This window comes from Chaetodon auriga, chromosome 11 (assembly GCF_051107435.1).
Source record: "Chaetodon auriga isolate fChaAug3 chromosome 11, fChaAug3.hap1, whole genome shotgun sequence".
In the NCBI taxonomy this organism is placed as follows: domain Eukaryota; kingdom Metazoa; phylum Chordata; class Actinopteri; order Chaetodontiformes; family Chaetodontidae; genus Chaetodon; species Chaetodon auriga.
In genome coordinates, this window is record NC_135084.1 from 1,031,732 (window position 1) to 1,057,025 (window position 25,294).

Genomic DNA, 25,294 nt, shown 5'->3' on the forward strand with positions numbered 1-25,294 from the left:
ACCGTGGCAATACAGATCAAGAACCAGTGGGTTTCTGGATGAGGGTACATTTGCCATTCTGACTGTAAAGAACTTGACTGCTCTCTGTCAGAAAGGTGGATTCAGTCTTCAAAAATGGGTGATAGAGCAACAGAGATAAAGGAACTGGATTTGGACATAGACCAGCTTCCGATGAAACGAGCACTTGGGTTGCAGTGTTGTGTGGAAACTGACAAGTTCAGATTCAGGACTTCAATACCAGAATGGCCATCGACCAGAAAAGGGATTTTGCCTGTGGTCAGCTCACTGTATGATCCATTGGGATTTTTTGGCCCCTTTTATCATGCCAGCTAGACTAATGTTGTAGGAGCTCTGAAGAAGGAACCCAAAGTAGGATGAACAAATTTCCCCTTCTTTCTCCAAACAATGGTCTGATTGGATGAGTGACCTCCAAAGTATGAGTGGATTCAAAGTGGATTACTACATCAAAGCCCTGGATCTTGGAATATCTGTCAGAACATAAATTCACCACTTTTCTGATGCCAGTCAGTGAGTGTGTATTGGAGGGGGTGGGAGTCATTGTCTGTCATGGATGACAGCTTGGCTGTCATCCCCCCCCCCCCCCCCCCCACCTCCTCCACCAGTTCCAGAGGGCATCCCAGGACAGAGCTGGCCTTCTTGATAAGTTTGTCCAGCCTCTTCCTGTCAGCTGTAGTGATGCTGCTCCCCCAGCAGACTACACCATAGAAAATGGCAGAGGCCACAACAGAGTCATAGGAGGTCTTTAGGAGTGTCCCATGCACCCCAAAAGACCTCAGCCTCAGATGATGAACACCCAGGTACTTATAAGATGTCACCATATCAATGTCCCTTCCCTGGATGTTCACTGGTGTTGGTGAAGAGTGCGGGCGCCGACGAAAGTCCACAACCAGCTCCTTGGTTTTACCCACGTTAATTTGGAGGTGGTTCTGCTGGCACCAGCAGCTAAGGTCCTTGGGATGTGGGGTCTTTGGCACAGGTACCATGCAGGACGTCTTCCAGAGGCGTGGCACTCTTCCCAGTCTCAGGCTCAGGTTAAACAGATGTCCAATGATCCCGCTCAGCTGATCAGAGCAGCATCTGAGGAGCCTGGGACTGAGGCCATCCGGTCCTGGTGCATCCTGGTCTTTAACCTCCTGAGTTGATTCCTCACCTGGAGAGGTGTGAGGGACAAGTTGGACCAGGGGGGCTGAGTGTCTTGTGAAGTGGATGGGGGGCTGGGAGGAGCAGTGGGGGGTGGCGTTGATTGCGGTGAGCTGAATACTGTGGGGGGGGATCAGTGGGGTACTTGGGCAGGGTGCTGGCAGATCAAAAGAGGGCTGCTGCAGTGCTGGTGCAGCTGGGGGAGGGGCAGATGTTTCTTCAAACCTACAGAAGTAGGTGTTCAGCTCATCTGCCCACTTTGGATCCCCAGCCGCCTGGGAGTTTGGCTCCTGGTGACCTGAGATGGTTTTCAGGCCTCTCCAGACTCCCCTGGTGTTGCTCTCCTGCAGCTGTTCCTCCATTCTCTTTCTGTATCTGTCATTCCCCTCCCTGATATTCCTTCTTAGCTCCCTCTGAACAGTTTTCAGCTCCTCTTTGTTCCCTGACTTGAAGGCCCTCTTCTTCTCCTTTAAGAGAGCCTTAATGTCAGGATTGATCCAGGGTTTGTTGTTGGAGTGACACCGTACAGTCCTGGTGGGAACAGTGTTCTCCACACAGGAGTTTATGTAGTCCGTGATGCTGTCTGTCAGACTGTCAATGTCCTCCTCATGAGAGTCACTGAATATATCCCACACTGTTGTATCGAAACAGTCCTTCAGAGCCTCTTCCGCCTCACCAGACCACCTCTTCACCGTGCGGGACACAGCTGGTTGCCTGTTAACAAGGGACTTGTATACAGGCAGGAGATGAACCAGGTTGTGATCAGCTCTTCCTAGAGGGGGGAGTGGTGATGATTCGTATGCCTCCTTGGTGTTGGCATAGAATAAGTCCAGTGTTTTATTGTCTCTGGTGGCACATGTGACATACTGGATGAATTTGGGCAGAGTGGAGGACAGAGAGGCATGATTAAAATCCCAGGAGATCAGTAAGAGGGCCTGTGGTTTCTGAGTCTGCAGCCTGCTTATCACCGTGTTGATGACGTCACAAGCTGCATCGGCGTTAGCAGAGGGAGGGATATACACAGCCACCACTATGACATGCGAGAACTCCCGCGGCAGATAGTATGGTCTCAAACTAACAGCCAACAGCTCAATGTCCGGGCAGCAGTGCTGCTCTTTGATAGTGATGTGCCTGGATTTACACCATCTATCATTCACAAACACTGCCAGCCCTCCTCCTTTCCTCTTACCGATCTTCTCTGTCCGGTCTGCCCGTATGAGTTGTACAAGTTGTAAAAAGTGATGAAAAAGTAGCACCAGAGTTACCGTGCTTGATGTCTCTGATGCACCAGAGGTTTACAAACAAGCAGAACTGAAATGGAATAAAAAAGACGCACAAGAAAACAATAAAAGAGAAGAATAACTAGAGAGCTGCTGTAACAGGCTGCTGCTCATACGGCGCCACAACAGTGGCAGTTCATGTGGGCTCTAAGGTCAATCCTGCAGATGAAGCATCTTGTGGAGTGAGAGCTGAGGAATTTCTCAGAGCAGAAGATGGCAGACCTACCAGAGGAGAGGGTTATGCCAGACAAGGCCCTGTTCACAGATGTGGGAGTTGATTATTTTGGCCCCATTTAGCTTAAAAGAGGCAGAAGCATTCAAAAAAGGTATGAAATGCTTTTCACCTGTCTGACCAGTCATGCAAAACACCTTGAGGTGGCACACTCCCTCAATACGGACTCTTGCATTAATGCAGTGCGGAGATTCATTTGTAGAAGAGCTACTGTGTCATGTTTAAGATCTGACAATGGCACGGATTTTGTTGGGGCAAACAAAGAGTTAAAGCAAAGCCTTGCTGCCTTGAATAATGTGAAAATCCAAGGGACTCTGATTCATGATGGGATCAAGTGGAGCTTAAGTTTGAGAGTGTTTGATTCGCTCAGTAAAAGGTGTACTAACCTCCGTTCTTGGACAGCAGTATTGGATGATGAAGGCCTGCAGATATTGTTTTGTGAGGTACTGTAGAGACGACACTAAATGACACACCCATCAGAAATGTTTCTGACGATCCTAATGTATGCGTCTGGAGGCCACAGTTTAGGACCATGGACATTTATTCTTTCTTTCTCTTTATCTAAGTAATTGTGAGTTTATACTTTTCACAATTAGGGGCCAAAATGTTTTGAATGTATTTTGTTTGATAAACTTGACTACTTTTTAACTTTTTTTTTTTTAATTTGAAGCCACAGGGCATCGGAGATCTATATGTAGGGGTAGGCAGGTAAAGGAAGAGGAGGCACTGGGGGGAAGGACTTATGGTTTTTTACCAGGGCAAGAAAGGCAGCAGATGCCATCACCTTTTGTTCGATTGTTTGTTTGCAAAATGGTAAAATAAACCGCAGGAAACAGTATTCGTTTGCCTGGACAATGAACTTATTTTTCCCTGTGTAAGATTCTAGTGATGGGAATTCTGGCTCTTTTAAGAGAGCCGGTTCTCACGGCTTGGCTCTCATAAAAGAGCCAGCTCTTTCGGCTCCCAAGCGGCTCTTTTTTGTTGCTTAAATTTATGTATTACCAAAAAAATGTAAAAATATGTGTAAAATTAATTACTAATGTGCAAAACATACTTTATATCAAATTTTACTGCATTTCCTGCGGTCACTCATTTTCTCACCTTTCCAGCGTTTTGTCTGTCACGGCTCTGTGTGTGTGTGTTCTCTGTGTGTCTGTAACCCCCACTCCTCCCCCTCCTCCTCAGTGCGTACACACAGAAGCCACCACACATCATGTAGTTGACCAATCATGTGTGGCTTGAACGGAAAAAAAAGTCGAGAAAAAAACAAAAAAAAAACCCCAATACAGCTCCTACTCCGGCTCCCAGGCAGGAGCCGGCTCCTATCATTCACTTCAAATAGCCGGCTCTAAGAGCTGTTTCGTTCACGATCGACACATCACTATAAGATTCGTCCCCGGGGTGTCTCAGTGGCCGTTTGATTTGAGTTTGTTATAGCTTCCTTATTTTTCATTATGATTTAGGAGAACAAATTGCCACTACAAGCTTTTTCAGAACAGGTTTTATTACAGCTATTTTAACTGGTTGTTTTCGGGTAAATTAAGTGTAAAACTTCTTTCATAACCATTCCATTAAAAATGAGCCTAAAACACCTATCAAAGACACACCCAAAGTAAATTGATAGCTGTTCTTGAAACATTTGGAGTCCGTGCATGGAGTTGTTCTCTTGAAAGGTAACAATGAACTTTTTCAGAGTTGGGATTGGGAATACTAGAAGTTTGAACACACTGAAATAGTTTTTTGCAAATACACTGCTAAAAAAGATTAAGGGAACACTTAAGCATCACAGTAAAACACCAAGTCAGTTAAACTTCAGGGATATCAATCTGTCCATTTACGAAGCACTGATTAAGCAGTGATTGTGACTCAGTTACACCTGGTTTGGTGCAAATGAAAGTGACAGCAGGTGCAATGGAGAGGCAAAAGCAATACAACCCCCAAAAAGGGAGTAGTTTTGCATGTGGTGGCCACAGACAATTGCTTTCTCATTATCCTTCCTGACTGTCAGAAACAGACTCCGTGAGGGTGGTATGAGGGCCCGACGTCCTCTAGCAGGACCTGTGCTCACAGCCCAGCACCGTGCAGCTCAATTGGCATTTGCCAGAGAACACCAGAAGTGGTAAGTCTGCCACTGCCGCCCCATTCTCTTCACATATGAGAGCAGGTTCACACTGAGCACATGTGACAGGTGTCAGAGAGTCTGGAGACGCTGTGGTGAATGTTATCCTACCTATAACATCATCAGGTTTGACAGTGGGTCAATGATGGTCTGGGAAGGCATATCATTTGAGGGTTGCACAGACATCTGTGTCATAGCCAATGGTATCCTGACTGCTGTTAGTCTTAGGCTTTCGTCTGAGATTTTTGTTAGGACCCAAAGATGCAGACCAGAGACGGATATATAAAAATAAATAAAATTTATTCAATTCAATCAATTCAACTGAACATCGATGGGACGCTTTGTATCTGGGCATCTGACGCTGCCAAGTACCATCATAGACTGTCCAGGAGCTCACCAATGCCCTTATCCAGGTCTGAGAGGAGATCCCCCAGGCCACCATCCCTCGACTCATCAGGAGCATGCCCAGACGTTGTTGAGAGTGCATGCAGGCACGTGGGGGCCATACACACTACTGAGTCACATTATGAGTTGTCATGATGAAAGTCATACAAGTTAGATGAGCCAGTGATTTAATTTTTTTACTTAGATTTTCAGTGTGATTTTGAATCCTGCCCTCAGTGGGTTGGCGGTTTTGATTTCCATTGACCGTTGTTACATCATATTGTTCTCAACAAATTATACAATGTGCAATGCGGCCCAAGCTTCTGCTCCGGTTGTACAGGGACTGTACAGCCCTCAGCAGAGGGTCTCCAACCCCATACTCCCGGAGCACCTCCCACAGAATGATGCGAGGGACATGGTCAAGTGCCTTCTCCAAATCCACAAAACACATATGGACTGGTTGGGCAAACTCCCATGAACCCTCAAGCACCCTGTGGAGGGTATAGAGCTGGTCCAGTGTTCCACGGCCAGGATGAAAACCGCATTGTTCCTCCTGAATCCGAGGTTCGACTATCGGCCGGATTCTCCTCTCCTGTACCCCGGAATAGACTTTCCCAGGGAGGCTGAGGAGTGTGATCCCCTGATAGTTGGAACACACCCTCCGGTCCCCCTTTTTAAACAGAGGGACCACCACCCCAGTCTGCCAGTCCAGAGGCACCGTCCCCGACTGCCACGCGATATTGCAGAGGCGTGTCAACCAGGACAGCCCTGCGACATCCAGTGACTTGAGGTACTCAGGGTGGATCTCATCCACCCCAGGTGCTTTGCCACCAAGGAGCTTGCAAACTACCTCAGTGACTTCAGCCCAGGTGATGGCTGAATCGACCTCCGAGTCCCCAGTCTCTGCTTCCTCTACAGAAGACATGACAGTGGGATTGAGGAGATCCTCGAAGTATTCCTTCCACCACCTGACAATATCCCCAGTTGAGGTCAACAGCTCCCCACCGCCATTGTAAACAGTGTTGACAGAGAGCTGCTTCCCCTTCCTGAGGTGCCGAATGGTTTGCCAGAATTTCTTTGAGGCCGACTGGTAGTCCTCCTCTATGGCCTCCACAAACTCCTCCCAGACCTCAGTTTTTGCTTCTACAACTGCCCGAGCTGCAGAACGCTTGGCCTGCCGGTACCCGTCAGCTGCCTCAGGAGTCCCATGAGCCAACCAGGCCCGATAGGACTCCTTCTTCAGCTTGACGGCATCCCTTACTTCCGGTGTCCACCACCGGGTTCGGGGATTGCTGCCACGACAGGCACCGGCGACTTTACGGCCACAGCTACAGACGGCTGCATCAACAATTGATGTGGAGAACATGGTCCATTCGGACTCGATGTCTCCAACCTCCCTCAGAATCTGGTCGAAGCTCTCCCGGAGGTGGGAGTTGAAGACCTCCCTGACAGTGGGTTCTGCCAGACGTTCCCAACAGACCCTCACAGTGTGTTTGGGTCTGCCAAGTCTGTCCCGCTTCCTCCCCTGCCAGCGGATCCAACTCACCACCAGGTGATGATCAGTTGACAGCTCAGCCCCTCTCTTCACCCGAGTGTCCAAGACATACCGCCGAAGGTCAGGTGATACGGCTACAAAATCAATCATTGACCTACGGCCTAGGGTGTCCTGGTGCCATGTGCACTGATGGACACCCTTATGCTTGAACATGGTGTTCATTATTGACAAACTGTGATTAGCACAGAAATCCAATAACAGAACACTGCTCGAGTTCAGATAGGGGAGGCCGTTCCTCCCAATCACACCCCTCCAGGTATCACTGTTGCTACCCACGTGAACATTGAAGTCCCCCAGCAGAACAAAGGAGTCCCCGGTTGGAGCACTTTCCAGTACCCCTCCCAGGGACTCCAAGAAGGCCAGGTACTCTACACTGCTGTTCGGCCCATAGGCTGAAACAACAGTGGTAGACCTATCCCCAACCCGAAGGTGCAGGGAAGGGACCCTCTCGCTCAGCGGGGAGAACTCCAACACATGGCGGCTGAGCTGGGGGGCTATAAGCAAGCCCACACCAGCTCGCCGCCTTTCACCGTGGGCAACTCCAGAGTAGAAGAGAGTCCAGCCTCTCTCAAGGAGTTGGGTTCCAGAGCCCAGACTGCGCGTGGAGGTGAGCCTGACTATCTCTAGTCTATACAGCTCAACCTCCCGCACTAGCTCTGGCTCTTTCCCCCCCAGCGAGGTGACATTCCATGTCCCCATAGCCAGAGTCGTCGTCCAGGGTTTGGGTCGTCGGGGCCCCCGCCCACGACTGCCACACATAGTACAAAGCACCGGCCCCTTCTGATCCTTCCTCCAGGGTCGGGCCCCGGTGATGCCAATCCAGGCGACGTACGCTTCCTTGCTGGGGCTTTTGAATTGCTCTTAGTCTGACCCGTCATCTAGAACTTGTTTACCTTGGGAGACCGTACCAGGGGCATTAAGCCGCGGACAACTTAGCCTCTAGGATCATTCGGGTACTCAAACTCCTCCATTCCGGTAGGGTGTCGGTTCAAGGAGGAGGAGTTCATTCTAAAGTAACAAAAAGACAACAGGTCTTATTGTCTTATTTGTGATACACTAATACACTACACTATTGAAAGCATACTGTACTAGAAAATTCTGCTATTTTCTGCCAATTGATAACCCTAAATCTTACACACTGGTCTTTAAGCACCCCTGAGAGGTCTGCTCTTGTATGGTAGCAACACTGAATCGACCAGTGACAAGTAGCTCACTCAAAAAAAACAAACAAAAGGCCATAAAGCACCCCTGAGAGGTCTGCTCTTGTATGGTGGCAACACTGAATCGACCAGTGACAAGTAGCCCACTCAAAAAAACACAAACAAAAAGGCCATGAATTAAGTTATGTGAAATAAAGTGGAATGACACAGACAAAAAGTATTAAACATGCAAACTGAAAATTATTTAATACTTGGTGCATTAATTATTGTGTTCTTTGAAACAATTGTAGCCTGGTGATAGTGTGAGAACGACACCGGACACGATATTATATACAGGGGTCTTTATTCTCTACAACTCTCAAAATGGAGCAGTGTTAAATGTATTTGGAGCATGTAAACAAATCCTAATATGACAGATGAATGTTAATTTTAACTGTCTTCACAAAATTAAGTAAGTATATAAACAACTGCAGCGGCAGCTCACAACTATGTTAACAGAAAATAAAAAACAAAAACACAATCAATTGCAAATACAGAGTTAAATACCTGGCACATTAATATTAATTAAAATGGTGCAGTACATTACAAAATTACCCTTACCCCAACTCTGTGCCAACATAGGTGTGTTTATGGCGGCAGCCATCAACCTCACACACCACAAACTGCGCAATGAAAATAAACATTATTTTTAGTACACTACACACGCACGAAAATTCATTATAATAATACAATATATCTCCGTGAAGTGAACTCACATGACTCTCAGAACTTGTTAATTCTGCAGCTCTCTCGGGACCAGTACAGTCCCCGCGAGGTACTCAACACACTGTCGAAAACGTCTTTTGCAAACACGCTGACAGGAGACCATTTGGGTGACTCGGAACGCGAAGACTCTCCACTTCCTGCTTTTTTCGCACGCGTAATTGCCGTAGCAACCAGAGGATACCCAAAAAGGGCACGGTGCCATCTAGTGGGTATAATTGGACACAATATAAATATATTTCACTCGGCTACACAATTATACCTGCTGATTCCATGTTTTTCTGAAGCTCTCCACGAGTGGTCCTTGGCTCTTGGACAACTCTTTGGATTATTCTTTTGACTCCTCTGTTAAAAATCTTGCGAGGAGCACCTGGTCATGGCTGGTTTAAGGTCAAATGTGTGTGTGTGTGTGTGTGTGTGTGTGATGTCCTTTCCACTTCCGGATAATGGCCCCCAATGTACCAACACCAGAGACATTGATCTGTTAGCTGTTAGCATTTGGCCATAGTATCTTCCAAGGGAGTTCTCACATGTCATCGCGATAACTGTGTACATCCCTTTGTCAGCTGATTCAGCCGCAGCATGCAAACAACAAACCCTGGGTGTCCCCAGAACTGAAACTGAGCTGTCCCCCTACTGAACGAGAAGAAGAGGGTCTTTAGATCAGGGGACAAAGATAAGCTAAGGAGTGTGCAGAGGGAGATGAAAAAGTAGGTAAGGACAAACAAATACTGCCACAGAAGAAAGTTGGAGGAGCGCCTTCAGGGGAAAAATGCCAGAGAGGTTTGGAGGGGCCTGAAAACCATCTCAGGCCCCGGCAGTGACAGCGGAAGGGGGCCTGAATCTGGAAACTAGGAATGGGCAAAAGAATTGAACCTGTTTTTCAACAGATTTGATCCTACCCCTTACAGTTTTCATATCGACCATGCATTGGCAGAGGATGCATCTACCTGCTCCATTGATCTCTTTCTCATCTAGAGCATACTGGAAGTATGGTGAGGATCATGTTTTTTGACTTACCTAGTGCTTTCAACACAATCCAACCATTGCTACTCAGGGGGAAGCTAGAAGGAGCCAGAGTAGCCTGCCACCTGGCTGTGTGGACCATCAACTACCTCACCAACAGACCACAGTATGTGATGCTTCATTATTGCATGTTCAATGTGCGATGTGCAGCACGGGGGCTCCGCAGGGGACAGTGCTCTCTCCTTTCCTCTTCACTCTCTACACATCAGACTTGAGATATGGTGATTGATTTCCAAAGAAAGGTGCCACAGACTACACTGGTGAACATCCAGGGCTTGGACACTGAGCTCAACAACAAACTGGGCTGGACAAATAACACAGATGCCCTGTATAGGAGGTGCCAAAGTTGTCTGCAACAGCTAAGAAGACTGAGGTCCGTTGAAGTATGTAGGTCACTGTTAAAAACATTTCATGACTCTGTGGTGCCATATGCAGTTTTCTATGCAGTGGTCTGATGGGGTTGCGGAATTTTAGAGAGGGACAGAAAGACACTAAACAAACTGGTCATGAGAGCTGGCTCTGTCCTGGACTGGACACCATTGAGGAGGTGGGTGAGAGGAGGACGTTAGCCAGGCTGACATTGATCATGACACCCCCTGAATGAGACAGTGGGGGGCTTAAGCAGCTCCTTTAGTAGCAGATTGCTGCATCCAGTGTGTAAGAAAGAAGGCTACAGCAGGTCCTTCATTCCTACAGCTGTCAGACTGTTTAACTCCAGCATCATGTAATGTAGCCTGTGTTGATGCTGTATTTCCCAAGTCTAGATCACAAACCTACTTTTCTTTGCGCTACTGTTATCAATGCTAATATATGTTTGCATTATCTGGTGCAATACCATTACATCTTGTGCAGTTTTTAAGTTGTGTAATTTTTTTTTTGACTGTGCAACAACACTATTATCCATATTGCCAAGAGTTTGGCTGTTTTTATTTAACTGTATATATTATGTGCATATACAAAGACTTGTGACATTCAATGTCCTTTTTATGCAGTGGTATTTCTTAAGTGCAATACAATATATGACATTAGTAGTTTTTCTCATGAGAATATTGGCAATTGTATTTTTTTGGACAGTAAGATTTTTATGGCTTTTTTTTTTTTTTTTTTTTTTTTTAAATAATCTGTACATAATGTAAATATACATCATTGTTTTTCTATTCTGTATCCTTCATGCTTTTTTATCTTGACCCTTCTGTCCAACTGTTTTTGCTTTTTGTAATACTTGCTGGCTGTAATGACTTAATTTCCCCGGTGTTGAATCAAGTCTTATCTAACACTTGTGCCACTCCAAACTTGTGCCAGGGTAATCTTTGTGGACTTCAGCTCTGCATAGCACCTCAAGTAGGAGCTGAACATCAATCAATAATGTTGCGCTTTTATACCGCCATCACTGAGTCCATCTTTACTCCCTCAATCACCATCTGGTATGCTACTGTCTCTTCCAAGGACAAGAGCAGCATATCATTTGCTTCACAAGAAGAAAAAAATGATAGCTAGTTAATTGAATCAGTCTCAATTGTGGAGGTTGCTACTAAGTTCTTCACTCGTGTCTACAATGACTGTAATGCACACAAAATCACATATGCAACTAATCACTATTAAACATGCGAATAAAGGAAGAAATGCAATCATGAATAATTGCAAGACTCAGTTCGAAGAGGAATGTCTTTAGTTGACAGCCAGACTGACTGATCTAGTATGTAGGGAGGGGATGGGTTACTGTGGCGGACAGCAGATCTTTGTATTAACCTCCTGGGTGGGCATGAGAGCTGCTCTGGCCTCCTTCCAGATCCTCTGAATATGCTGGACGTGGTCCTGAAAAGCAGTGACGGCAATCTCAGACTCCTGGGCTGGGAACAGAGGAGGTTGGTAACTCGAGGAAACTTTGAAGGGGGAGAAGCCACTGGAGGAAGAGACTAGAGAGTTATGGGAGTACTCGATCCAAGGAAGGAGTGAACCCCAGATGACAGGATTTTCAGTGGTGAGGCAGGGCAGAGTGGCTTCCAGGTCCTGATTCGCCGTCTCCGTTTGGCCGTTCGACTGGGGGTGGAAGCCAGAAATTAAACTGACCCCCATGGCTCAATGGGACTGCAACTACTACTACTCTACACACAGATGGTGCAGGCAGCGACATACTTGCGTGCATCCTCCTCCAAGTGCCAGCGGAGGAGAGAGATGGTGCGACCAACTCCCGGGTGACAAGCCAAACGAAAAGCATGGATCCATTGTAATACCTGGGAACGAGCAGACTGTGGCACAAAAAGTCTATTGGGAGGACCATTACCTGGGTCGGGCTCATGCTGTTGAGCCTCCTGAACCACCCTCTCAATGTCCCATGTAAGCGTTGCCACCACCTGACCAGCAGGCAGAATTGTGTCGGGGGCTGCATCCCGCTCAGATGGGGAAACCTGGAGGGAGAAGCCATCAGACTTTGTGTTCTGGTATCCAGGTTTGTCGGTTCGAGTAAAGTTTAATCGACTAAAGAATAGAGCCCACCTGGCCTGTCCAGAGTTCAGTCTTTTAGCTGATTAATGTATGATAGCTTTTTATGGTCAGTCCACACAATGAATGGCTGTTCAGCCCCCTCCAGCCAGTGTCTCCACTCTTCCACCTCCAGCTTAACAGCAAGCAGCTCCCGATTACTGACATCACAGTTGTATTCTGCTGGAGAGAGGCGATAGGAAAAATAATACAAGGGTGTAGGTTATTCTCCAGGCCCACATGTTGTGACAGTACAGCCCCCACTCCTGAGTTAGATGCATCCACCTCCACAATAAATTGTTTCTCATGGTTAGGCTGAATCAATACTGGAGCCAAGGTGAACAGCCTCTTCAATTTAATAAACGCTCTGTCCGCCTCATCTGACAAGCATCTGAGGTCTGGCGATCTTACTATAATCCCGGATAAACCGCCCGTAGAAGTTAGTGAACCCCGAAAAACACTGTAATTCCTGACCAGTCTCCGGGACCAGCCACTGCTCCCCTGTCCTCACCTTTTCTGGGTCAGTCTATATGGGGTTATGGAGACTTGGGTGACCGTGGGGAGTGTGGAGCTTTTATAATACGAAAAATTACTTCTTCGTGATGATTACCAGACAGAACCATTTTTAAGGGAGTAGTGCAGTGTGTTACTTCAGTGAGTATTTTTCCATTTAAAGTGTATGCTTTGATGGGTGTTTCCAAACACAAACGCTGTGCTGCGACCCCTTTGTCGAACAGATTATCCTCTGCTCCGGAGTCTGTGAGGGCAAGAAAAAAAAGTCCCCCCTCCCACACGCAACGAGGCCGGAACCTTGAACTTGTGGTTAGATGTGGGGATGGGAACAAGGGAATTTGGGCTCATCAGTACCCCCACTGCTACTGACAAGCCATATCTTTTGGTCGAAGCAGACACTGAGCAATAAAGTGGCCCACCTTCCCGCAGTATACGCAGTCATCTGCCAGAATTCTGCAGAGGCGCTCTGCAGGTGCTTTCCCTAGAAGCAGGGGTTCCTCCTCCGCAGGTTACGAGGGAGGCGGTGCAGGCGGGTCAGCCTGGAACAGGGGGCCTGGAGGTGGAGCCTGACTGGACCATAGAGTGAATGGAGTAGATGGATGGATGGTTCTTTCCTACTGCCTCTCCCCAAGTCGGTTGTCCAGCTGGGTGGCGAGGTTGACCAGATCAATCAGCTCCACAGGCTTGTCACAGGTGGCTAACTCATCCTTTATTTGCTCGCTGAGGTCACTGACGAAGACACCACGAAGGGCCGCCTCATTCCATCTGGAATCTGAAGTGAGAGTCCAGAAATCCACCGTGTAGTCGGCCACTGAACGGGACCCCTGCCGATGTCTCAGGAGATGACTCGAGGCATTCCCCGCATGGTTGGGATGATCAAAAACAGTCTTAAACTGAGATTGGAAGTCCAAAAAAGTTAGTACTGGAACTTAATGCCTCAGCCCACACCAGTGCTGTGCCTGTGAGTAGCCCCATAACTCAGTTAATCTTAGATTGATCAGACATAAATGAGCTGGGGTGCTGAAGAAAAACTATGCTGCATTGTAACAAGAACCCTCTACATTTATCAAGGGTCCCATCAAAGGGTTCTGGGTCGGTCACCTGAATCTCTTTGATAGGAGGTATGTCGGCTGAAGTGGTCTGGGGTGGTTGCCTGTCCTGTAAAGCGACTGCTAGGTGAGACAGGTGCTGTGATAGTTTAGATACCTGGGTTGTCATGTGTTGGTTGGACTCACACAAAGCGGCTAACAGTTGTTCATGTTGCCCAAGCCGAATACTCTGGTTTGAAATTACATTTTGCAGAGGGTGATTGGGTATGAAAGGGGCATCTTCAAAAGGCTCAGTGGTTCACATGCAAGGTTGGGGTGAGGTTCATTACTTTGTGAAACACAGACACAAGGAAAAACTTGGCTCTGGGATTCAGTTAAGTTCTGGGTGAGGGAAGTACAGTTCAAAATACAGGGGCTGAGCCAATCACAGTGAAGCATGATTACAATAGCGCACCAAACAAAGAATCAGCTTCTCCAGGGAATCATATTAGTGTCTGGATGGTGCAGAGCAGCATAATGTGAACACCCAGTGTCAAACATGTGTTTTATATATTTTTAACCTGTCCCTATTGGCAGGATGGCATCATCTGTTTATGCCTTCCAAAACTGTCATACTGTTACTACTGACATTTACAGTCTGGTTATATTTTGTCATGAAACTATTTGGTGAGGTTTAGGGATTATAGTTTGGATTAAAATAATTACTATTAAGGCTGAGCCTTTAAGTGATTCTTTTACTGGACTCAAATAAGCACAACGATATGAAGTAAAAGAGCAAAGGAATTTTTTAAAACAAAAGGCAAAAACTCTCAAACAGAAAACGCACTCAAACAGAGAGGAAATATAATCAAAACAGAAAACACACTCTAACAGAGTGAAAATGCGATCAAACAAAAACTGAAGAACTGGAGCAGAGTAGCACACTGCACATGGCTGGAGAAAGCTGTAACAGAGAACACACTTAGCAAAAGAGTCCAGAAAGCAAAATGAACAAAAATCAGGAGTTCAATCTTGGGAAAAATCACAGGGAGGGTTTCAAAACAGCTTTCTTCACAATTCTCACTCAGAGATTTGACATGACACATGGGAGAGATCAGGACGACTGGCAACCGTGGGTGCAGAAAGCCAACCTTAAATACTGCTGGTCTGATGAGCCTAATGCACAGCAGGTGTGCCAGTGATTAGGAGAAGCCAGCAGAGAGAGAGGAGACACTCAGTCTCAGACAGACAGGGAAACAAACAGACAAATAGAAAACACTAGGAATAGACGAAAGGACTTAAGTTACTTAGTTAAGGTTAGGAAAACGTTTTGCTGTGAGTTAAAATGACTACTTTGTTAATATTTGAGGGCCTTTGTTGTCATGGTTTCAATATTAAGGTTAAGTTTCGGAAATAATCATGATCATGGTCAAAGCAACAATGTTTACTGGTGGTAGTCAAAGTCAAGGTCAAAAGTCAAAGTGAACTTTATTGTCAACCAAACAATGCAACAGGTGGTTACACAGAGGATTGAAATTGTGTTTCTCCATACTCCAATGTGCAAGTAATATATAACACACAACATATAACATAATAATACAAACAGACAGGAAAAAGCTGTTTTTGAGTCTGGTAGTTTTGCTCCGCATGCTGCAGTAGTGCTTTCCAGATAGGAGGAGGGTGAACAGTTCATGTGCTGGGTGGGTGAGGACTTTGATGATATTGGTTGCTGTCTAGTAACAGCGGGATGGATATAGGTCCTGGATTGCTGGTTGGGGTTATCTGGTGATCTTCTTCGCTGTCCTCACCACTCTCTGTAGGGCCTTCTTGTCTGCAGCAGAGCAGCTGCGAGACCAGACTGAGAGACTGCTGGTTAGAATGCTCTCAATGGCACCCCTGTAAAAAGTGGTGAGGGCAGAGGGGGGAAGGTCAGCTCTCCTCATCCGGCGAAGGAAGTGGAGGCATTGCTGTGCCTTCTTGACTATGGATCTGGTGTTGTCAGGTCCATGTCAGGTCATCTGTGATGTGCAGTCCCAGGAATTTAGTGCTTTTCACAGACTCCACTGTTTTGTTGACATTAAGTTGAAGGTTATTGATGTCACACCAGTTGATGAGTTGTTGTTCCTCCTCTCTGTATGCTGAGTCGTCATTGTGGCTGATGAGGCCCACTGCTGTTGTGCCATCTGCGAACTTGATGATGTGGTTCGAATTGTGTTTGGCACAACAGTCATGAGTCATCAGCGTGAACAACAGAGGGCTCACCACACATCCCTGGGGGACCCCGGTGTTCATGATGGTGGTCTCTGAGGAGTTGTTGCCAGCATCCGCACGTAACTGTTATTGTTTTCCAGGTGAGCCAGGCTTAGGTGGAGTGCTGTTGCTATGGCATCATCGGTGGAACATTTGGGACGGTATGCGGACTGGAATGGGTCAAGTGTGGAGGGGAGATTGGAAGTTATGTGGGTCTTGACCAACCTTTCAAAGCACTTCATCATGATGGGCGTGAGTGCTATGGGCCGGTAGTCATTTGGTGTTGAGGCTGGGGATTTCTTGGGTAGCAGTATGATGGTGGTGGCTTTGAAGCATGCTGGTATGATGACTTGGTTCAGAGAGGTGTTGTAGATGTCTGTGAGAACATCAGCGAGTTGGTCATCACAGTCTCTGAACACACGCCCCGGTATGTTGTCAAGACCTGCAGCTTTTCTGGGTTCACCTTGAGTAGGGTCCTCCGCACATGAGCTGGGTCCAGGTGAAGTGTTTTGTGGTCCAGGTAGAGAGCAGCTTTTGTTGGTGTGGTGGTGTTGTCTTCCTCAAACCAGCTGAAGAATGAGTTAAGGGTGTTGAGGAAGTCTGTGTTGTCCTCACACGGTGGGGGTGTTGGCCTGTAGTTGGTGACAGACTGGATGCCTTGCCACAGGTGCTTGGGGTCCATAGTGTCAGTGAAGTGTGCTTGAATTTTCTGTCCATAGGCATGCTTGGCTGTTCTCACGCCCCGGTTCAAGTTGGCCCTAGAAGTTCTAAGGGCGTCCTTGTCCCCAGACTTGAAATCTGCATTGCGTGCTCTCAGGAGCTCACATCCTGCCTTGGTGAACCAGGGTTTGTCATTGGCTCTTGTGGTGATGTTTTTGATAATGGTCACATCTTCCATGCATTTGGATATATATCCAGCCACAGATTCAGTGTAATCCGTCAAGTTGACATGCTGGTTGGTAGTGGCAGCCTCCCAAAAAACAGTCCCATCTGTGCAGTCGAAACAGTCTTTGAGAGCTGAGGTAGCCCCCTCTGGCCATGCTCTGATCTGCCTCACAGATAGCCTGTTCCTGGTCAATAGAGGTCTGTAGGATTGAATTAGCATAACAGAGAGGTGGTCTATGGGGGGGGTACCAACCTTCCTCAGCTAAGAAGGATTTTATGTATCACGTCTTGTAATGCTGATATAGTGAAAATGAATGAACCAACAGTAGATCAGTCTGATAATCTAAGGAGTAAATTCTCAGCACAGGGATTGCTTATACCCATCTCGGAAGGACACTGTCTGACCACGACTTGTATGAAAAGCATTATTTATTAAACACAATAATGAAATGAATATGAATAATGGATAATACGACAGATTATATGGATGATATGGAGTAACACAAACACTGCAAAGAGAAACTTACGGCAAGAGAATGGCAAAATGAGTTTGGCAATAGTGAGAAGTAGGTTTTAAAGGGAAAAATGGGGACGCGAATGTAAAGTTAATCTGTTGAATGAACAGTTTAGAGAATTTAAACAAACTGACAGTATCGTAACCTCACAGACCAACTTTTATTCAAAACCGCTTAAGCATGCCTACTTCATCAGCGACGCTCCTGTAGATGTCTGCTCCGAACTGACACGAAGAGGCTCCGTGTTACCGTCTGTAGCTCTGATCTGCGCTGCGGCCTGCCGGACGAATCAAGCAAACCACGGTTGAGAGCCAGTGTTGGACAGGGATGTCTCGAGAGCTGAGGATCTTCGGTGTCGGTTACAGATGAGGAACGGCTTCTGATGGTTATTTAACCCGAACCAACGGGTCAGTAGCTGGCTGCAGGTCTTTGGTGCGGACAGTTGGTTGGCAACCGTTTGGCAAGGCTTTTGACTACTAATAATACGATCGAGAAACTCTTTGATGGCCGGTAGAAAATGTCTTCTAAATTATTATTATGTGACTAGACTTTAACAACAAAAATATGAATTATGCGGCTTGGCGTGGCGAGCAAAAATTAAGGTTTCAAGAAGAAAACTAGAAAAGTACATTTTCTGCAGAGTTAAATAAAGCTACTCTGTGTGGTTGTGAGCAGCAACAAAAAGACTGAGAAATCGACGGAGCGGAAAAATAACTGAAAAAGACTAAAGCCAAAGGAATTAAAGAAACTCTGCGGAAAACAGATGGAAGAGACAGAAGAAAGATCAAGGCACGAACTAACTAAAACAACTCAACCAGTCCGCTGCACGCTACTGACTTTATCATCGCTCCAGGGCGTGTCTAATCAATAGGCCGTCATGCATGTGGGATGGTTCATAGGCGAGCGACGGAATTTCACCCTATGGAGCGGGAATTAATTAATGATTCATACGAGGGACTCATCTGCTTCTCACTATGGTCAATCCAATATAATTTAACATGATCAGTTTTCAATGGCACTTCAACAATAACATGCGTGTTCACCACATGCGTTAGACAATTCTTATGAATAGATGACAAACATTAAACGATATTCATGATAACAGTTTCTAATACCCATCCTAATATACATGATGGTCTAAGGCATAACTAACTTAACATAACAAAGAAATAAAGAAAAGTATACTATAATTGCCAAACGATTACTACTATTACGGTTACTTATTAATAAATGTCTCACACTAAGTACATTCAACCTAACTGCTATGAACCCCTAGATGGCAGTATGGTTCTGTGGTAGAAACTCAGAGAAAATCTTTGGGATAGTTAAAATCACAGATTCATCATCCTGTAAGTTAGAAACACCAGAAAAGCATTGCTATTGTACAGATCGCGAGCTTAGTAATGTAAAAACAACACAGTTAAATCAAACACAAAGATTTAGTTATCCTGGTACGTTAAGAAAAAGGCACACAGACATACAGCACAGTTTGCTTCAGGAATGTCTAATTTACAACCCATCAGCATTATCTGGTTTGCAGATTCCTCTGAGACATGGCATTTGTCCATCCAGACAGTTTTTTTGTCCTTAACTCCCATGGGCTATCAAGAAAGAATGAGCGCCTCCATGAGAACATCCTGAGCAGCAGTGGCGAACCGTGAGCACTACAGCTGGGCCTTCACCTCAGCCCTCACTGCCAAGAAAAGAAATCATCGCGGAAAAAAAGAAACAGTACGATGAATTGAAAGCGTTCAGCAACTGCAATCCTTTAATTAACGATGACAAGAATGTAAACAAATAGACCATAACATCAATAACATTCTCCGCAACAAGAAACATTCTCAACAGTACCTTCATAAAACTGGAGGCTACATTAAATAAACATTAGCCAAAATCTGGAAATATAAAATGAGGTAACCCAGAACGTGACACCGACACCGAGGCTTCATCACCATGGACAGCGCTATAAATCACGGCGCACAGCAAGCCATACACACATTGACAAATAAATTCATGAGCATCGTCAAATTATACAATTTCAAATGCACAATATAGCAAAAATTACACAAAGCTGGTAGCTGGAGGTTTTTTTAAGTTGAACTGAAGTGCAAATACCTCTCCATGCGCAATTACGCACGGCGCAATGAATACACACTTCTGATAAGTTTGATAAGTTTACATATTGAATTAAATGCAGAGGAATTAAAGGCGCAAATTGTGCTGGATTTTTTACAGACAACCTCCGCAATAAATATAAATTACTGAATGTCCACTTGGCCCGAATTAATCACTTGAAATAATAATCAAGGTGGCTTGTAACATAGGCCTACCTTACATGAAAACGAAATCCATTCGTCGGTCTTTCTTTGTGAAGTGGGTGATGGCAGCGTCATAAAGTTTGTCCTTTGACTTGAGCTCCAAAAGAAGTCCTTTTTCTATGGACATCAGTGCCAAAGCTCCCAGGCGATCCTGTCCAGTACTGTTTCTGGTGTGGGTCTTGATGCGCTTCAGAGCGCACGTCTCCAACTCTCCGTGCCCTGCGTCCGCTGGGAGCCCCGACTTCGCGCACCGTGTCCTCATAGATGGAGTCAAATTCCAGTTCTGGAGTTGGTCTTCCGTTTTTTATTATTTGAAGTTTTTCTGTGAAAGGCCGCCTTGAAAAAGGCGATGCTAACAAGTTAGCCACAACTTCTTTCTCGTCTTCCGCCATTTAATTGTCTCTCACCGCTCTCACCACTCTGCCCGCCTTTCGGACTTCAGGAAGGCCTATGATCTTTTGTTTTTGTCCCGCCCACTTAAAATCAAACCATGATTGGTCAATTTTCCCATCACTCTCCAAACCAAAACACATAGCTTGGCCTTCCCCTGGATTCATGAAGTCCTAACCAATTAATGAGCCAGCTAACCGGGCTTTGATAGAGACGGACGATTCTGATTGGATAATATGTTTCAGGACAGTAACCCTTTCATTGCTGATGTGAACTTGACAGTAAATTTAACTTCAGAACATAGATTAGAGAAAATGTATTAAATGTATTATATTAAATTAAATTAGATAGATTATATATAATAATTTAATACTTACATTTTTTGGTCCAGATTTTTTAAGGCCTTCTCTGAAGGCGTAGAAGGCCCTGAAGGTTCCCCACTGCTGAGCAGATGTAAACTTTGAAGTGGAGGTGTCATCAGTGACTCTTGTTGCCCTGAAAGAATGTGAGAAGTTGTCTCTAAACCAGACATCCTGTCTCTCCCTGAGTTCACACCTTCCTGTGAACCTTCCAAATGGTCAATAACTCTTAAAAGTCTGATTGTTTTATCACTCCATTTCTCCTGAGGAGTGTAAAGAGGGAAGAAGAGGGTCAGTTACAGACCAGTTCTGCTACAGCAGAATAGAAGGAAGTGCAGGTCTGTAGGGGTTAGCTTTAAGCCTGGCGCTGAAACCCGCTCGGCTGCCTCACTTGCTAGTTCTAGCACAACGCTTACGACGCATACTAGGTCCCTCATGCCGTCTGCGCCGTCTCCAGTGCTGGCAGGTGATGGTAGGGGAGTCCGCTGCCTTGCAAGCCCCTGGGTCTTACCGGTGTAGGATACCTAGCTTGCAGAGTGCCTTGGGTTCCAAAGCCAGTGTAACTCCAGAAAGGTTCGCGGAAAAGTCGGAGTTTCGTGGTCCAAGTAGTGTAGTTCTGTCATAGATTATTCTTGCACAAAACTGCGACGGTACAGACGACATGTTAAACATGAAATGCACATCGCTATCGAGAGCTGGAGTGGCTGCTTCCAGTCTTTTGCTGAGCCAGGCTTAACCATTCCAATCTTCTCATCTGACTGTGGGTGGGATGGTTAACCAGATGATTTATTAACATGCTAGAATGCTCCTAAATTATTATTTATGTTCTTTTTATTAATTTACATTTGACTGTACATTGACCTCTGTACACTGACTTTGTTGATTTGATCTTCATCATCTATCCCTCTCGTCTCCTTGTCTTCCAGGTCACACAGGTCGATTTATCAGAGCGGTGTTCTGTACCAGTCTGCTATTTGTACTGGCTCATATCTGCTTCCAGACAGTACTATACACATATCCTCCTCTCAGCATCGCCATGGGTGATAACTGTTCACAATGGGACACCATAAGCAGACATATAGGACTGTCCAGGTATGTAACTCGTGTTTGATTGTTGAAGTGTAGCACCCTTTATTCATGCCACAGCCACTGATGGTTGGATGCTGATTGAAGGAAAGGGTGTTGATAAAAATCTGAGAGTAGACAAAGTAGTCTGCTATGGTGCAAATGTGATGGTAAATGGATTGTATTTATATAGCACTTTTTAGTCTGATGACCACTCAAAGTGCTTTTACAGCACAAGTCTGAGTTCACCCTTTCACACACACACACACTGATACAATGGCTAGGCCACCAGCTCATTACAAGCTTTTAACCATTCATATATGGAACAGCATGGCACAGCATTGAGAGCGATATGGAGTTCAGTATCTTGCCCAAGGATACTTCCACATGTAGACTATCATAGTATCACATATATAATATCACATATACATGTATGTGTCTTATAGGCTTCCTGTGGATGATCCCTGGAGTGTATTATGCCTAATGTGTCCTGACCTGGGTGTATGTGTGATTGCCTTGGTTATTATCATCCTCTGCAGCAGATTGGTCAGAAACAGAGAAATGGTGGCTGCTGCCAACATAACATCGGTGAGTCATTTTGTGTGTGTGTGTGTGTTTGTGAGAGTGAAGAGAGGGGTAAAGGGGTCACTGTGTCAATACAGCGTTTGATAATAAACCTTTTCTATATTAGACACTTCGCCACCCTTTGGACAAATTGCCTTAAATGCAATACAATACAACAACAATACAATAATGAACATTTCTGCAATAAAATGTCTAAAAGCCAGTGTTTTATATATTTTGTTGAGTTGTCTACTTACATTATCCCGAATGCTACCAATAATGCTCAAATGCAGAGAAATCCATCATTTTATTCATGGTAACAGTTTCATTTGGTCACCAGTCAGTGGCAACACAGGAACCACACACACCACACAATACTTCGGAGAGTAAGGAAGGAAGCCTGCAAGCGTGACTAAGTGTAACATAAATAAACCTTGAATGCATTACCTCACCCATGAACATTTCTGCCTCTGTCATGTCAGATAGATTTTATTTGGCAATAACAATGAAGACATCTTTTGCTTTCATTGTTTTGATTGATAGATCTCTAGCAGCAGATATTGCATACTAGGTGTTTAACTGTATGCCATAATAGGCAGACTGACGTGACATTTGCTGAGAACATCTGTGCTCTCAACACGATGACACCCTCTGTCCTTTCCTCTTACTCCATTCACAGAAGAATGTTTTTGGCCAACTTGGTAAGGCTGCATGGAAAGTTAAATGTTCAAGATTTCAATTGTGTGTAAAAGACAGTGCAGCCTTTAGGGATTTTAGTGGAGCATTACACAGAGCAGACCTTACAGCTGTGCCATTACTAGCAGCCAAGATACAATGTTTAAAGTTACACCAATCGGTAGTTTTATAGATACAATTGCCATGTGGTGAGTGAAATATGTTGTTTATGGTGATGAACCCACAAAGAATTACTAGCAACTGTGTAGTTCCCCTCAACTCCACTGAGCTTTTTAGAATCTCTTAGCTCGTCATTGCCTTCCGCTTATCCAGGTCCATGTTGCGGGGGCAGCAGCCTCAGCAAGGAAGCCCAGACAGCCCTCTCCCCAGCCACTTCCACCAGCTCCTGTTGAGGGATCCTGAGGTGTTCCCAGGCCAGCTGAGAGAAATAATGGCGTCGGACTTGGAGGTGCTGATTCTCATCCCAGCCGCTTCACACTCGGCTGCGAACTGGAGGTTGTGGTTCGATGACGCCAAGAGGACCACATCATCTGCAAAAAGCAGACACGAGATCCTCAGGTTACCAAACCAGACACCTTCCATCACTCGGCTGCGCCTAGAAATTCTGTCCAAAAAGGTTATGAACAGAACCGGTGACAAAGGGCAGCCTTGGCGGAGACAACCCTCTCCGGGAACAGGTCCGACTTACTACCAGCTACGTGGACCAGACTCTCACTGCATCGGTACAGGGACAGGATAGCCCCCAACAGGATGGCCCTGGGAACACAGTCACCAGCCTCCTCCAGATCCACAAAACACAAGTGGACTGGTTTGGCAAACTCCCATGGTCCCTCTAGCACCTTAGCAAGGGTATAAAGCTGGTCCATCAATTGCTTCCTGTAACCATCAATGAGTTTCTTACACCTCTCTACTGGAATTTTGGACCACTCTTATTTTGCCACCTGCTCCAGGTCTCTCAGATTTGAAGGGTGCCTTCTCCCAACTGCTGTTTTGAGATCTCTCCACAGGTGTTCTATGGGATTTACATCTGGACTCATTGCTGTCCAGTTCAGAACTCTCCAGTGCTTTGTCTCAAGCCATTTCTGGGTGCTTTTTGAAGTATACTTTGGGTCACTGTCCTACTGGAAGCCCCATGACCTCTGATGGAGACCCAGCTTTCTGACACTGGACCCTACATTGCGCCTCAAAATTCTTTGGTAGTCTTCAGATTTCATGATGCCATGCACACAGTCAACCCATCCGGTGCCAGAAGCAGCAAAGCAACCCCAAAACATCTGTGAACCTCCACCATGTTTAACGTAGGGACCGTCTTCTTTTCTTTGAAGGCCTCATTTCGTTTTCTGTGAACCGTACAATGATGTGCTTTACCAAAAAGCTCTACTTTGGTCTCGTCTGTCCACTGGACCTACTCCCAGAAGGATTTTGTCTTCCTCAGGTAAGTATTGGCAAACTCCAGTCTGGTGTTTTTATATCTCTGTGTCAGCAGTGGGGTCCTCCTGAGTCTCCTACCATAGTGTCCCTTTTCATTCAGATGGCGACGGATAGTGTGAGCTGACACTGTTGTACCCTGTGTCTGCAGGTCAGCTTGAATGTGGGGTTCAAGGTTCTTTATCCATTTGAACAACCACATTTGGCTTCTTTTCCCTGTTTTTTGTGTTGTTTCAATGCAAACAAAATAAATAAACATGTGAATACCAAAGCATTTGTAATTTCAAATCAATTTACAATTTTCTGGGAGAAGTAGTGCATTATCTGACAGAAGTGCAGGGGTGCCAATATTTTTGCCCATGACTGTGCATATAGAAAAAGCTCGGGTCCTCTACCAGAGGCCTAGGAGCTTGAGGGTTCTGCGTAGGATCTTGGCTGTTCACAGGAGTGCGGTCTTCTGGACAGAGACCTCAGATGTTCTTCCTGGTATCTGCTGGAGCCATTCTCCCAGCTTGGGGGTTACCGCTCCAAGTGCCTGATCACTACTGGGACCACTTTTGCCTTTATGCCCCACGTCTTCTCCAACTCCTCCTTGAGACCCTGGTATTTCTCCAGCTTCTCATGCTCTTTCTTCCTGATGTTACTGTTGCTTGGGATCGCTACATCCACCACTGTGACTGTCTTCTGTTCTTTGTCTACCACCACTATGTCTGGTTGGTTTGCCATCACCAGTTTGTCTGTCTGGAACTGGAACTCCCACAGGATCTTGGCTCGGTCATTCTGGATCACCTTTGAAGGCGTCTTCCACCTTGATCCTGGGACCTGCAGCCCATACTCAGTACAGATGTTCCTGTGTACGATGCTAGCCACCTGGTTATGACGCTCCATGTATGCCTTCCCTGCCAGCATCTTACACCCCGCTGTTATGTGCTGGATTGTCTCAGGGGCATCTTTGCACAGCCTGCACCTGGGGTCTTGTCTGCTGTGGCAGATCCCGGCCTCTATTGACCTTGTGTTCAAGGTTTGCTGTTGTGCGGCCATGATGAGTGCCTCTGTGCTGTCTTTCAGTCCAGCCTTTTCCAGTCACTAGTATGTTTTCGCTATGTCAGCCACTTCCTCAATC

At 45.9% G+C, this 25,294-nt stretch overlaps 1 protein-coding gene across 3 annotated transcripts in view; it reads left to right on the plus strand.

Annotated features, from left to right (window-relative positions):
* piezo1 (piezo type mechanosensitive ion channel component 1 (Er blood group)) overlaps nt 1–25,294 on the plus strand; it is a 209,035-nt gene that overhangs the window by 38,597 nt on the left and 145,144 nt on the right. For all 3 annotated transcript variants that reach the window (XM_076743050.1, XM_076743051.1, XM_076743052.1), the window contains exons 3-4: nt 21,345–21,510; nt 21,930–22,071. In XM_076743050.1, coding sequence (XP_076599165.1) covers nt 21,345–21,510; nt 21,930–22,071 — 308 coding nt within the window. The remainder of the gene's footprint in view (nt 1–21,344; nt 21,511–21,929; nt 22,072–25,294) is intronic.